We start from the raw sequence: 16,060 nt of genomic DNA on the forward strand, positions 1-16,060 counted from the left end.
CCTCTTCCCATATAAAGCTGCTAATGCAGGCTTTTTGCAAACTGCCTTTAGCAAACATCTGCATGTTTAAGACACAGGAAGCACCTGTTTTTGTTTACAACATTTCACAAACAAGTATTTCTCACTGAAGAATGCTGCTATCTGTCAGTTACTCATTCTGCTGTCTTCCAGAAGCTTGACAGAATGATGGAGAGGGAGAAGAGCGAGAACAGATGCTGCCATTTTTTGGGTAGTGAATTTGGCATAGCTCGAAGAAGATTCCGGATTGGATCAAGAGTCCTTAGTGCATTAGCTGACCTCTATTGGCTCTGCAATATTAACACCACAACTGACGCCATGCACTTCAGCATGAAACCTAAAAATCAGAGGGTTTCTGCAGCATAATGCTGTTGAACACCTCTTGTTAAATTGAGTTTGTATGAATGTGCAGATAGGATGGGGCTTGGTGGTGATGTTTCACACACATGAAAGCCTGCTAGCATTCAGTGCCTAGGGTCACACTTGAAGAATGGGGATATGGAACAAGGTGCCTATGGAAACATTTCCCTAAAATACACTCAGGACCTCCAGGAGAGATTGGTATATATTGAATGTAGGAAAAAAAAATCATCAACCACACACAAAAATACCACAATGACTTTGTTTCAATGTCAGTGCATTTGTATTTGCCAACATTTTTCTTTTGTTTGCCGAATACTTTTTCATGATAACGATGCCATGCCCTAAATTTTTCACCAAGTTATCCTTACTTTTTCCTCCTCAGCCTCTGTACTGAGCCTTTGAGATTTCAGTCTTCATCTCAGCTCCTCTTTCCCTCTCTCCTCTAAATTCAATGACCTTCTGTCATTCCTAAAACTCTATAAACTCCCCTATCCATACTCATGGCCACCCACTTGACTTTGCCATTTCCCCTGATTCCTCTAATTCCATGGTCTCTATCGCAGGCAGGGCCATCTCCAACTATTTCCTTGTATATTTTTTTTCTGTGTCCCTCCTGAGAAATGCTCAGTGCCAAATCACTTCGAATTGCAATCCTAAATCCAATTGCCTAGCCTTTGGCACTCCATTTGCCACAACACTACTGCAGCTGCCAATCTGCTTAACCTTTCCTTTCCCTTGTGTCCACCTTGTCTCAGGTAAAATGTTTACTCTCTCACAGATCAGATAATCATCTGGGTAGGACCCCAATTTTTCTCCCTTAAGTCCAAAGCATGCCAACGCATAACTGGATTAGCCATCCATCACCATATCTGGCAGCATCACATTAAAAGCTATCAGGCCACATTCTTACATGCTTGAACCAAACTTTACTTTAGTACCATCACTGGCATCTTTTCTGCACTCCTTAAACACCTCTTCCCTCTGCTCTCCACCCTCATCTCCATTTATACGCATGAAGAGTTCATGGATGTCTTTCTCACTGAGGTTGAGATCACCTGGGTAGCTGCTCCTGATCATTGACACCACCCCTTCCCCTTATCCAATGGGACAACTCCACCCATGCCCTGATCCCCAAGCTTCCCCTATCCTAGCCTTGAACCCAGTTTTCCTCCAGTTTCTGTCTTACCTTCTCTCATACATTTTCTGGGCTCAGCTGATTTGATCCATCACCTGTTTTCTTGACCTTATTTACACTAAACTGCTGACCACCAACTAGTGAGACTCCAAATTGGAACCACATCACCCCCTGCTAAAATTGCTCCATAATGCCAAGGGTGCCAGCCAACATTCGTAGCTTGTCCAAGTTGCCATTTTCAGCCCGGGTAGTGAATGTTGACAGAATATTCAACCTCTGCAACAGCTTCAGGCTTAACTAATCAAGCAAGATAGACTGCATGTAAAGCAAACAAATAATTAATTCCATTCGCTCTCCTGTTTCAAATCCTCATCCATGCCCTTGTTATCTCTAGAATAGACTATTGCAAGGCTCCCCTGAACTGCCTATCACCTTGCAATCCCCATAAATATAAGCTCATCCAAAAATCTGCTGCCAGTATTTCAGCTTGCACCAAGTCCCATTCATCCATCATGTCTAAGCTTACTGGTCCACACTGGCTAGTCTGGCAATGCTTTGTTTTTAAAATTCTCATCTTTGTCTCCATTTCCCAGCACTTCTCTATTTTGGTATCCTCTTCTAACCTTACAACCCTCTGAGAACTCAGATTGCCTCCAATTCTGGCTCTTTGTTCATACCCATTTTTTATCAATAGAAAGTGCTGGAAATGCTCAGCAAATCTGGCAGCATCTGTGGAGAGAGAGAGAGAGAGAGAGAGACAGTTAACCTTTGGAGTCGAACAGTCACATTCGACTTAAAATGTTCTGTTTCTCTCTCTCCACAGATGCTGTCGGATTGGCTGTGTATTTCCAGCACTTTCTGTTTCCACTTCAGCATTCGTAATATTTTGCTTTAATTGCACAATTTTAATTACTCCACCATTGGCAGCCATGCCTTCAGCTGCCTTGTCCCTAAGCTCTGGAATTGCCTCATCAAACATCTCCACCTCGCTTTCCTCCTTTAAGACACTCCATAAAACCCACCGCTTTCATCAAGCTGTTGGTCAACTTTCCTAATACCTCCTTATGTGGCTCTATCATATTTTGTTTGATTACACTTCAGTGAAGGGACTTGGGAAGTTTTATTACATTAAATCTATTGATCCCAGTCTTGAAAATGCTAAATGATGGAGCCAGTGGAATAGAGAACTCCAAAGATTCACATCCCTCTGAGTGAAGAAATGTCTCCTCATCTCAGTCCCAAATGATTGATCGCTTATCCTGAGACTGTGTCCCCATGTTCTAGATTCCACAGCCAGAGAAACAACCTCTCAGTGTCTACCCTGTCAATCCCCTTCATAGTCTTGAATGTTTCAATGAGATCACCTCTCATTCTTCTAAACTCCAGAGAGTATAAGCCTAAGTTACTCAGCCTTTCTTCAAAGGACAACCCCCTCATCCCAAGGACCAATTGCTGCACTGCCTCCTAGGCAAATATATTAGAAATGGAGACCAAACTTACTCACAGTACTCCAGGTGTGGTTTCACTAAAACCCTATATAATTGTAATAAGATTTCCCTATTCATTCAATAAAGGGCAAATGCCATTGGCCCTCCTAATTGCTAGCTGTATATGCATGATAACTTTCTGTGTTCCTTGTACGAATACACCCAATCCTTTCTGAACATTTAAAAGTTTCATGCCTTTTAAAGAAGTATTCTGCTTTCTAAACTTAACTACTACCTTTGTTGTACAGTCTGTGTAGAGCAGCACTATACCAATATGTTTGTTTCTTTCTGTGAATTATATTTCTTATAATTGTACCCCAATGCAGGAACCTTCAATGGAGTTTTCAGTCCAGAACAGCATACTGAACCAATGCATTTAGTAGTACCATACTGTGAGCAGCACATCTGACTGCAATATGTGTAGAAAAATATCAATCTGATATGTTACAACTATGCTGGTTGCACCATTTACACAGCCAATGACACTGGAACAAGGTAAAAGAGGGTTATTATTCTCTGTGACAAAATGTTCCATAACAATGGAGAGCCTGGAGCACTTTAGTCCAATTCCAACCTATAATCCCACCCAAAAGTGCAATGGCAGAACTCAACCACAAACACCATCGGATGACAAAGCCGAACCACCAAGATGAAATGGGTTGGCACACACCCATGTTAAAATGTCCGTATAAAACATTAGCTGGCTGAATGTAACTGGAGAATAGGCAAGGTTATCCAATTTATTATGAGTTTCAATGCAGGTGAATGTCGTTATGTGCAAATACATAAAGCAGAGACATGTTGGGATTAGTTCGTGAACAAAAGCCTGCAGCTGAGCTCTCCTGAATAGATTCAATTTATTTTACGCACTGTAAGCTTTCTAGCATCGTCCTGGCAACAGAGTTTTTTTAAAAATTTGTCACAGTTTTTTGACTAAGTCAGTAAACTGAATGCAATAAAACACAACCCTAGTACAACTGACCAAAGAGATGCAGGGGAGATTTAACCCCATTCATCTCATCACCAGAAATTATGTATCAGGAGAGAGAAAAAATCACATATTTATAAAATATGCTCACTGAATCACTTTAGGAAAAAGCATTATAATATATCCTGTGCCACTAACCACTTAGTCTGAGTGTGAAATAAAAACAAAAAATGCTGGAAAAACTCAGCAGGTCCGGCAGCTTCTGTGGAGAGAGAAACAGAGTTAACATTTCGAGTCCGTATGACTTTTCTTCAGTCTGAGTGTGATGCTGTGTTCCAAAGCAGTGGTTGTCCTATGGTGTCTGAATTTTTAAATCATTCTCAGGATGTGGGCATTACTAGCATGTCACTGGCATTTATTGCCCATCCCTGGTTGCTACAGAGAAAGTGATGATAGGCCTTCTTCCTAAACTTATGGTAAAGGTACACCACCAACATTGCTGCTTGGGAGGGAGTTCCAAGGTTTTGACCCAGTGACTGTGAAGGAGTGCCAATTTATGTCCAGCTCAGGATGGTGTGTGACTTGGACTGGAACTTAGAGGTGATGGTGTTCCCTTGTGTCTGCTCCCCCTGTCCTAGATAATGGAGGTCATGCGTTTGAGTTGAAGCCTTGGTGTATCGCTGCAGTCCGTCCGATAGATTGTACACACTGCTGTGTAGGTAGAAGGAATGGATATTCTCAAAGCAATTTTAATCTGACAGACTTGTTGCTGTTAATGTTGGTAAACTTTGAGCCTAAGATTGCACAGAAAGGGTTTGTTAAACTGAACCCAAGGTCTTCACAAGCTAGAGGAGGGTTCTGCAATACATCAAACCAGCTATGATTCCCAGAAGCTAAGCATGACTTGTCAGCATTTTGAGTTCTTAGCACCCGGGAAATGTAAACAGTTGCAAAACTTTTGCTGCCTGAAGTTTGCTGTGTTCGTCATTGCAACAGAGGAAATAGCAGGCATGCAAGATCAAATTAATCGTATTCCTGCAGTTCCCTTTCACGATGTCAAAAGACTCTATGGTCATTTGCACATTAGTTTTCTATACAATCATTCATGTATCCAGAATTGAGGAACGAGCTTTTCCACAACCCTATTCACATTCTGAAATGAAGACAGTGCATGTGAGGGAGCTTGTAGATAGTCTTGCAATAACAACATTTCAAAATAATGAAAAATAAAAGGACACAACGCCAAATAACACACAACTGGCCAGCTATCCCGAAGGATGTAGAGGGGTGGGGGAATCAGTATCCTCGTTTTTAAAAAGAGAATGGACAAAAACAAAATCACTTACCACAGAGATAATCTGCTTTTCAAAAAATACAGAGTCTGCCATAGTTGATGCATTGACAATCCACATACACCAGCTCTTGAAGTCAGTTGTAAAGCAAAGTGATGGAGCGCGAATGAATTTCCATGAAACAAATTAAGAGTGTTGCCAACTCACACACTCCAGCTATGGAGAATCCAGATTTATGTCACATTAGCAGATGCTCCTACGCCTTATTTTTTTCCTATACAGTGAACAACGCCGATTAACATGTTTCGCTGCTAGCCCACTTCAATCAGGTCAGACTGGAAACAGCATATGCTCAGCACTGCCTCCAGCGCGGACCAGACTGCAGGAAGATAGTTTCATGATTTTAAACCCTTTGCACTGCAGGTGGCTCTTCGTTGGGGGGTTTTCAACTGACGACAAGAACCAAGTCACTGGCACATCCATGCTCCGAATCTGATAAAAAGGATCGCGCTGACCCCTTCTTAGCGAGTAAAGATGTCATAACCAGACCAAGCTGGAAAATAGCAGTTGTTTCCAGCCAGAAGACCGCATTAACTTCAGATTCAGATATCTGCAGCCCTTGTCCACACGTGTGCACTCTCACTGTAAAGCATTTACTCCGCCCACTACTTTAAACAAAAACGAAGTACGTACGAAGTACCAAAATTAGCTAAACGCTGTGGAAATGGTTGATTAATTCTTCATTTTATGCTGCTGATATCATTCATTAACTAAGACAGTTGTCAGTGATTCAAGTCAGCCCAGACTTTTCAAAATCTTCAGGAACAATGTTTCATCATCTTGTAATAAATGTTGTGCAACATAAAAAATGTCTTTAAGGTGGGATGCACTTGCATTCCCTCAGCTGACATTAGTTAAGTCCGGAACACATCATTGAGCCCAACAACTTCAGATCATGAACTCTCTTCCTCCATCCTCACCTCTTTTTGATCCCCTTTTTTCAAATATCTATTTTTTAATTTTTATATATATATATTTTTTCCCCACCTAGTTCTATCATTATTTTTAAAATTTATTTCCATTCATTGTTTTATCCCCACCTTTCAGTCTATTTCGATCTTTTTTCCCCCCACATCTTCCCCTCTCCCCAACCCCACTAGGGCCATCTGTCACTAACTCATCCTGCTTTCTACTCTCAATGTCACCATTAGCACCTCCTTTAGTCAGTATCACCATCACCAACACCCCTTCGACCTTTTGTTTATGACATCTTTTTCAATCGCTCCTTTGCCTCCACCTATCACTGGTCCTCTATCCAGCTTCATCTCTCCCACCCCCCTAAAACAGCTTATATTTCACCAGATTTTTACTTCTCTTTAGTTCTGAAGGAGAGTCATACAGATTCAAAACGTTAACTCTGTCTTTCTCTCTACAGATGCTGTCAGACCTGCTGAGTTTTTCCAGCAATTTTTGTTTGTGTTGTAGGTTCAAGCAGGGCTGGTGCAAGAATATTAGACACCCTAGGCAAACCTTCAGCCTTGGGACCTGTCCCCCACCACCCCGCCCCTCCCCCACAATTAACTTGTGAAAATGAATATTTTGCATCAATATAAATACAAATTCACCATTCATAATTACAGATTTATTTAATATGGAAAGGGAGATTATTATGATACTGATTGTACATTCTCATTGTTCTACATGTTTCACAGTATATGTACGAGAAGAAATGGACAGTATAATGTGAAATATAGCTCACAAGATGTAGTACTATGTATTCCTGCAACAGTTGCTCGATCATTTTATGTGCAATTTACACAATCGATAAACATTATAGTAGAGTAAGCTAGATTAAATTACATTCTTTGATATTATTTCTGGTTTGCAGTTATGGAATAGTCACGTAGATGTATAAAACTGTTGAATAAACAGAATGAGAAATACATTATGAAATTTAAAGATTGTAATGTAAATACATGGATGTCAGTATATGTGGATGTATATCAGTAGATCTAGACCTTTCATTCCACTGCTGAAGCCTGTTTGTTTACTTATGTAGTTTCATGAATAGTTCATTCAGTTGATTGCCGCCCCTCCCCTCCAAATTTTCTGCGCTGGTGACCACCTGATTTACCTAGTGGTCACACTGGCCTGGGTTCAAGTCCCACTCCAGACACTTGAGCATATAAGATAAAAGCAAAAAACTGCAGATGCTGGAACTCCAAAACAAAAACAAAAATACCTGGAAAAACTCAGCATCTGCGGAGAGGGACACAGTTAACGTTTCAAGTCTGTATGACTCTTCAACAGAACTAAGGAAAAATAGAAAAGAGGTGAAATATAAGCTGGTTTTAAGGGGGTGGGACAAGTAGAGCTGGATAGAGGGCCAGTGATAGGTGGAGATAACCAAATGATGTCACAGACAAAAGAACAAAGAGGTGTTGAAGTTGGTGATATTATCTAAGGAATGTGATAATAAAGGTACAGATAGCCCTAGTGGGGGTGGAGTGGGGGGAAGGGATCGAAATAGGCTAAAAGGCAAAGATAAAACAATGGATGGAAATACATTTAAAAATAATGGAAATAGTTGGGAAAAGAAAAAAACTATATAAATTATTGCAAAAAATGGGAATCGGAAAGGGGGTGAGGATGGAGGAGAGAGTTCATGATCTAAAATTGTTGAACTCAATATTCAGTCCGGAAGGCTGTAAAGTGCCTAGTCAGAAGATGAGGTGCTGTTCCTCCAGTTTGAGTTGAACTTCACTGGAACATTGCAACAGGCCAAGGACGGACATGTGGGCATGACAGCAGGGTGCAGTGTTGAAATGGCAAGCGACAGGGAGGTCTGGGTCATGCTTGCGGACAGACTGAAGGTGTTCCGCAAAGTGGTCACCCAGTCTGCGTTTGGTCTCTCCAATGTAGAGGAAACTGCATTGGAAGCACTGAATGCTGTAGGCTAAATTGAGGGAAGTGCAAGTGAATTGCTGCTTCACTTGAAAGGAGTGTTTGGGCCCTTGGACGGTGAGGAGAGGGGAAGTAAAGGGGCAGGTGTTGCACCTTCTGAGGTTGCATGGGAAGGTGCCGTGGGAAGGGGTTGAGTGTAAGTGGTGATGGAGGAGTGGACCAGGGTGTTCCTGAGGGAACGATCCCTGCGGAATGCTGCAGGGGGGTGAAGGGAAGATGTGTTTGGTGGTGGCATCATGCTGGAGTTGACGGAAATGACGGAGGATGATCCTTTGAATGCGGAGACTGGTGGAACGCACTGACCTCTACCTTGCAGAGGCTGAGCATCAACTCGCAGACACTTCCTCCTACCTCCCCCGGACCATGACCCCACCACTGAACACCAAGCCATTGTTTCCAGGACTGTTACTGACTTCACCTCCTCTGGAGATCTTCCTTCCACAGCTTCTAACCTGATAGTCTCCCAACCTCGGACGGCCCGCTTCTACCTCCTACCCAAAATTCACAAACAGGACTGTCCCGGCAGACCGATCGTGTCAGCCTGTTCCTGCCCCACGGAACTCATTTCTTGCTTTCTTGACTCCATTCCCTCTCCCCTTGTCCAGTTCCTTCCCACCTACATTCATGATTCCTCTGACACCCTGCATCATATCAACAATTTCCAGTTCCCTGGCCCTAAATGCCTCCTCTTCACCATGGACATCCAATCCCTCTACACCTCCATCCCCCACCGGGATGGTCTGATGGCTCTCTGCTTCTTCCTTGAACAGAGGCCCGAACAATCCCCATCCACCACTACTCTCCTCCGTCTGGCTGAACTTGTTCTCACAATTTCTCCTTAAACTCCTCTCACTTACTCCAAATAAAAGGTGTGGCTATGGGTACCGCACGGGCCCCAGTTATGCCTGTCTCTTTATGGGGTATGTGGAACAATCCTTGTTCCAGTCCTACTCAGGCCCCCTCCCACAATTCTTTCTCCGGTACATCGATGATTGCTTCGGTGCTGCTTCATGCTCTTGTCTGGACCTGGAAAAATGTATTAATTTTGCTTCCAATTTCCACCCCTCCATCATTGTCACATGGGCCATCTCTGACGCTTTCCTTTCCTTCCTTGACCTCTCTGTCTCAATTTCTGGTGATAGACTGTCCACCAATATTCATTACAAACCTACCGACTCCCACAGCTACCTCGACTACAGCTCCTCACACACTGCTTCCTGTAAGAAGTCCATCCCATTCTCTCAGTTTCTTCACCTCCGTCGCATCTGTTCTGATGATGCCACTTTCAAAAACAGTTCCTCTGACATGTCTTCCTTCTTCCTTAACTGAGGTTTTCCACCCACGGTGGTTGACAGGGCCCTCAACCGTGTCCAGCCCATCTCCCACGCACCCGCCCTCACGCCTTCCTCTCCCTCCCAGAACTATTATAGGGTCCCCCTTGTCCTCACTTATCATTCCACCAGCCTCTGTATTCAAAGGATCATCCTCCGCCATTTCCGCCAACCCCAGCATGATGCCACCACCAAACACAACTTCCCGTCACCCATCCTGGCAGCATTCCGCAGGGATTGTTCCCTCCCGGACACCCTGATCTACTCCTCCATCACCCCCAACACCTCAACCCCCTCCCACAGCACCTTCCCATGCAACCGCAGAAAGTGCAACACCTGCCCCTTTACTTCCCCTCTCCTCACTGTCCAAGGGCCCAAACACTCCTTTTAAGTGAAGCAGCATTTCACTTGCACTTCCCTCAATTTAGTCTACTGCATTCGCTGCTCCCAATGTGGTTTCCTCTACATTGGAGAGACCAAATGCAGACTGGGTGACCGCTTTGCAGAACACCTTCAGTCTGTCTGCAAGCATGACCCAGACCCCCCTGTCGCTTGCCCTTTCAACACTCCACCCTGCTCTCATGCCCACATGTCCGTCCTTGGCCTGTTGCATTGTTCCAGTGAAGCTCAACTCAAACTGGAGGAACAGCACCTCATCTTCTGACTAGGCACTTTACAGCCTTCCGGACTGAATATTGAGTTCAACAATTTTAGATCATGAACTGTCTCCTCCATCCTCACCCCCTTTCCGATTCCCATTTTTTGCAATAATTTATATAGTTTTTTTCTTTTCCCAACTATTTCCATTATTTTTAAATGTATTTCCACCCATTGTTTTATCTTTGCCTTTTAGTCTATTTCGATCCCTTCCCCCCACTCCACCCCCACTAGGGCTATCTGTACCTTTATTATCACATTCCTTAGATAATATCACCAACTTCAACACCTCTTTGTTCTTTTGTCTGTGACATCATTTGGTTATCTCCACCTATCACTGGCCCTCTATCCAGCTCTACTTGTCCCACCGCCCCCCCCAAACCAGCTTATATTTCACCTCTTTTCTATTTTTCCTTAGATATGTCGAATAGTCATACGGACTCAAAACGTTAACTGTGTTCCTCTCTGCAGATGCTGCCAGACCTGCTGAGATTTTCCAGGTATTTTTTTTTTGACTGAAGCATATAATCTAGGCTGACATTTCAGTGCATCACCAAGAGCTGCAGTGCTAGGAGGCACTATGTCTTTCAGATAAGATGTCAGAAGTGTGCTTTCTCAGGTAGACATAAAAGATTTGAAGGAGAGCAAGAGATCTTGCCCCAGTGTCCAACAACTAAAACAGATCAAAGGGTCATTGTTGTCTGCAGGAGCTTGCTGGGTGCACGTTAGCTGCTGCGTTACAAAGGTAACCAACCATGGGCAGAATCTTAACCAAACTGGCCTGGAGTCAGTGGGGAGGCTGGCAGTGGGATAGAACCCATTTGTCATTGAAGTCAGCATTGCCACTGCTGTTTAACTCACAAGAGCACAGCACAAGAACTCAGTGATGACTTTAGCGTTGCACTTCTGGGTTTCCCGGCCAAATGCAGAGCGCAGGTGTGATGACGACCCAGGCTCTGTGGATTAAGGCTCTCTATTTAAAGGGACCCCAGCAGGGATTAGAATGGCTGAAGGAAAGCTTGCCACTGAAGCAAGAGGATGGGAGGAAAGTAAAAGCAAAATACTGCAGATGCTGGAAACCTGAAATAAAAGTGGCAGATGGCCGAGTTGGTTGGGGTGTGTGTGTGTGGGGTGGGGGGGGGGGAGTTGGTGGGGGGAAAAGGATTTTAAAAATGAGTAAATAAATAAAAATACATTAAAATAAAAACAAAAAACAAAACAGCTGGATTAAGTAAATGGTAAAGATGGAGGAGTGAGTTCATGATCTAAAGTTGTTGAACTCAATATTCAGTCCGGAAGGCTGTAAAGTGCCTAGTCGGAAGATGAGGTGGTGTTCCTCCAGGACGGACATGTGGGCATGAGGGGAGGATGGTGTGTTGAAATGGCAAGGGACAGGAAGGTCTGGGTCATGCTTGTGGACTGAGCAAGAGAGGATGGTGTGGGATGTCTCCATTTATACCACCTCCATTAAATAGTAGCCATCTGCTTAGAAAATCATATGTGATAGCTCACTGAATGTATGCGGGTCCTGACCAAAAGCCTGCACATTCTGACTGCCACTTTACACACGATGGCACAAAGCTGTAATTCGGTGGCTCAACACTTCACTGAAATGCGGCCAAGTGCTCTCCAAATCTTGCCAGCGAGTAGGCTCTGGGAGGGAAGTGAAAGCAGTTGAGACTTCTCTCAAGGCACTCCAAGTTCTCAGCTCTTGCAGTGACCCCCAGACAGAGTTACACATGCTGCCTCTTGCCACAATGACCGAATCTTCCCCTACACAGGTGCAAGTCTGGCATTCTTTAGCGGGGCCCTCAAAGGGTCCAAAACCAGATGAAATCTGCCAAAGGCCTCGCATCTGTCAGAGCAGGGAAACAAGAAGCCTGCCTCCAGCTCAGCTGAAGCCACATAGGTTTACATCATTTAGAAGTAAGAGGAAGTGGATGAGAAAGAATTAATTGCACAACAGGATTCTCTTGGGTTTTTTTCAATGAAACACTTAATTTGAACTCCTCATTCTCCTGGCATCTACATTGTTGCATTTCCCATTCACCCTGGACAGTAACATTGCTGACTAGGCCAACATTTGTTGCCCATCCCTTGGTTGGTTGGTTGCATGGAGCACATCGGTTTGGCAGGGGGAGGGGGCCGTGAGAAGGAGAGAAGGAGAAACAGAGAAGTGGTGGGCAAACAATTTCTAATGACGTTCTTAGATGGATTCATGCATACGTTTTAAGTGAAATGTTCCTGGATGAGTACTTTGCGGGCTTCTCTTGCATCCAGGTGTGTGGCTGCAGGCACCATGGCCACACCTTGCTCTTCCTCCTCCTCCTCGTCTTTGGAGGATGTCAGGTGCTCTGCACCTTCCTCTTGCTGCAGCTCCACTCTTTCCTGCAGTACAATGTTGTGAAGCGTACAGCAGATCACAATAATTCTAGAGACTCTTGATGGAGCAGACTGAAGTGTGCAATTTCAGACTTCAGAATTCAGGCTCTCAAAAACTAATCCTGAAAATACAAGCCTTTTGCTGTGAATGGCCACAAGCTCTGTGATTTCACTCATTGAAGGTTTCCCAGAACCTCAATTTTACTAAATAATCACTCCCTGCTGGGATTTCACCTCATTGACCCCAACGAGTTACAGAGAGCTCGGCAAACCCTTGCATCGGCTGTTAAAGCCAGAACACAGGGTTAAATTCAAAGCTAATTACCTGTTTGCATGTTATAATGACTTTTCCAATAGATGCTTTGAGGTTCCCCACTCAGCTGCAAACCTGGAAATGGGCAGGACCAGGTCAGGTTCCTGACTCAACACAACTTTTCAGGATGTAAATCCTCACTTGCATGCAATCCTGTCTCCCCTTGGCAGTTAAAATTCTGCCCTACATTTCAAAATTAAAGCACCTTGGTTGTAAAGCATCTTGTGGCATCCAGAGATTGTGAAACCTCTTTTGGTTTTAGTCCTGCGGCTTTTTCTTGTGTTTGTGACTCACTGGCGAAATGAATCCTATGATTTGTTTTTTAAATTTCTCGAGTGAATTTCAAACACTTAAATCATTTCTAAAAGTGCGGCAACACTAAGTTGAGCTGAAGGATTGTATAACAGTTTAAACTACCATGTCGCAGAGTTCTTCATCTGGTCCTCCATCATTGTGGGTAAGAGTGAAAGAAGGTAATGTCATGTCTGGAGATGGTGCATAGGAGAAGGAGACCATTTGGCCCCTTGAGTCCTTTACATCATTTGATAAGATTATAGCTGATCTGTACCTCAACTCCATTTACCTGCTTTTGCTCCATATCCTTTGATAACCTTACCTAAAAAAAAATCTACTGATCCCATTCTTGAAAATTTAAATTATCTCAGCATCCTTAGCTTTTTGGGGTAGAGGCATGCGGATATACACTATCCTCTTGCACTAGGAGGAAGGTGAGCAACCTGAGTACACAGATTTAAGATAATTGACAAAAGTAGCAGGAGCGATGACAATATTTTTTAACATAGCGAGTTATTATCATCTGGAGTGCACTGCCTGAAAGAGTGGTGGAAGCAGATTTAACAGTAACTTTCAAAAGGGAATTGGATTTATACTGGAAAAGCAAACATGTGCAGAGCAAAGGACAGGGTGGTGGGACTTATTAGATTTCTCTTTCACAGAACCAGCGCAGGTATTAGGTGCCAAATGTCCTCCTTCGCTGCACTAAGGCTCTAAGAGTTGTCACCTTTAAGGGCTGGTCGCCCATCTCTGTTTCTTAATTGGCTGGAACCTAACCCAGCTCACAATTGGTTGGTTTGTACCAGAGTGGGTAGTCTTGAAGTGATAACGCGTAAAGATATGTAACGTGACAGTTGACAGAAACTAGTGGTCCAATTTTAACATTTAGACAATGAATGGGTTTTGAGTGAGTTAAAATTCAGCCCTAATTGTCTGTGATTGGCACAATAATTAAAATAGATACCAAGAACAAAAGTATTTCCAAAAGGCTTTGGGCGGAGTCGTCCCAGATTTGCACTAAGTGCGGTAGCGGGCTGGTAAAATGTTTTACTCACCAGCCGCAATGGCGGATTTTCATGCCATATTGTCCCAAACCCATAGCGTTACTTATGCATTTGCCCACCATGCCATCACCTCACTGCTTCATCATGCCAGGTGCCATATTTAAAATCCAGCTGGACGCACACATCTCAGTGTTTCCAGCCCAGGACTAGTGCAGGGAAGATGTCCACGAAAGGCAAAAAGGCTACAGCCCCCAGGTTTAGTGACATGTCACTGGAATACCTTCTGCATGCCATGGAGACCGGCCACAATGTCCACTACCCAAGCTCTGGCCACAGGATGAGCAGCAGCATGACCACCCAGGCTTGGGAGGATGTGACCGTGGTGGTCAGTGCCAATGCTGCACAGAACAGGTTGGCCATCCAATGCAGGTCGAAGATGAATGATCTCATCCGTGCAGCCAGGGTAATGGCAACCATCTCATCACTCTAAACTCACACACTCACAAGCCCATCACACATTCACTGGCATCTCACTCACTGCCAGCTCAAGGGACATCACCACCCATTCTCACACACACACACCCTCACATGTCCATCTGGCCTCATCTCCTCTGGAGACTGCCTCCTCAGCCCTCACCATCTTGAGGCCACTTGAACAGATCAACATGTGCCCCTACACACACCCTGGGTTACCCCCCTTCCCCAGTACAGCTCTCATCCTGCAGCTTCTTCCCTTGCCTGAGACCACTTCTCCCCCTTCCCCAAGCAAGCTCTAGCCCGACATCCATTAAAAAGCCACCCACACATGGTTGATCTGGTAGGTAGAGACCTGCCATGAGCCCTCCTAAAAGTGATGCGGTGCTGCTTGTGAAGCCTGGCACTGATGACTGGGAGTGCTGACCGGACCAAGGTAGGCAAACGAACCTTGAAATCCCAAGCGAAGTGCAGCTCACCAGGTGCATTTTGCTTATGTGCTGTTGTGAAACACATCGGCATATTTTCCCACCGAGGTGGGTGGACAATCCAATGGGGACGATTCCAGCAGATGTATTGCAATGAGGTTCCCAACATCCGATGGCTGGAAACACAACTTGCCATCAGCAGGCTGAGCGGATGATCACAAACTGGTTTCACACCATCGTGAAACCAATAGTGTCATATTGTCCACTCGCCCCCAAACACGTTCCATGCCAGTGGGTGCAGAAAATCCCTATTAAACAAAGGAGTGGGACAAATTGGATAGCTCTTTCAAAGAAAGTTAACTTAAACTCTCTGATGTTGCGATGTTTTATTACATTAAAGGTGTCATATAAATATAAGCTTTTGTTGTTGTTTGATACTGAGTCCATTGACAGGACTCAAGAGCACACTGCTGCCTGGATGTTCTGAGTTTCTGAGTGTGTTGCAGCTGCAGTTATTCAAGTGAGTGATGCATATTCCATCACACTCTTGTTTTGAGCCTGGTTGAAGGTAAAGCTGCGTTGAGGATTCAGGAGTTCAACTACACATCACAGGGTATCTGGCCTCCGCTTAGTATTATAATAATGAATTTGGTATTTGTGGTCTGGTTAACTCCTGGTGAATGGTGACTCTCAGTGGTGTGAAACTCCAAGATGGTGGTTGAATTAAAGGCTCGGGTGAGGTTGTTGACCCTATTCATGTTGTGAGATGGTCATTGCTTGGCAATCATGTGGTCAACATTGTCCACCATTTGTCAGCCCAGGTCTGGTTGTTATCCAGGTGCTATTGTAGGCTGGCATGGGCTGCTTCATTATTGGAGGAGTTGTAAATGGAGCTAAGCACTGCAGAATTGTCAGAAAACAACCTCAGGCATGGTCTTATGATGGAGAAAATGACATTAATGAAACAACCACAGATATTTGGGTCATGGC

At 44.1% G+C, this 16,060-nt stretch overlaps 1 protein-coding gene across 3 annotated transcripts in view; it reads right to left on the reverse strand.

The window, feature by feature from the left end:
- Positions 1 to 16,060, reverse strand: part of LOC121290325 (rho GTPase-activating protein 6-like) — a 665,043-nt gene that overhangs the window by 423,186 nt on the left and 225,797 nt on the right. Inside the window, exon 1 of one of the 3 annotated variants that reach the window (XM_041210648.1) lies at positions 5,278 to 5,609. The exons of the other annotated variants lie outside the window; for them this stretch is intronic. Coding sequence (XP_041066582.1) covers positions 5,278 to 5,343 — 66 coding nt within the window. The 5' untranslated portion in view covers positions 5,344 to 5,609. Of the gene's footprint in view, positions 1 to 5,277; positions 5,610 to 16,060 lie in introns of those variants that run through there. 3 annotated transcript variants of the gene reach the window in all.

The sequence above is a fragment of the Carcharodon carcharias genome, chromosome 18 (genome assembly GCF_017639515.1).
Source record: "Carcharodon carcharias isolate sCarCar2 chromosome 18, sCarCar2.pri, whole genome shotgun sequence".
NCBI lineage: Eukaryota > Metazoa > Chordata > Chondrichthyes > Lamniformes > Lamnidae > Carcharodon > Carcharodon carcharias.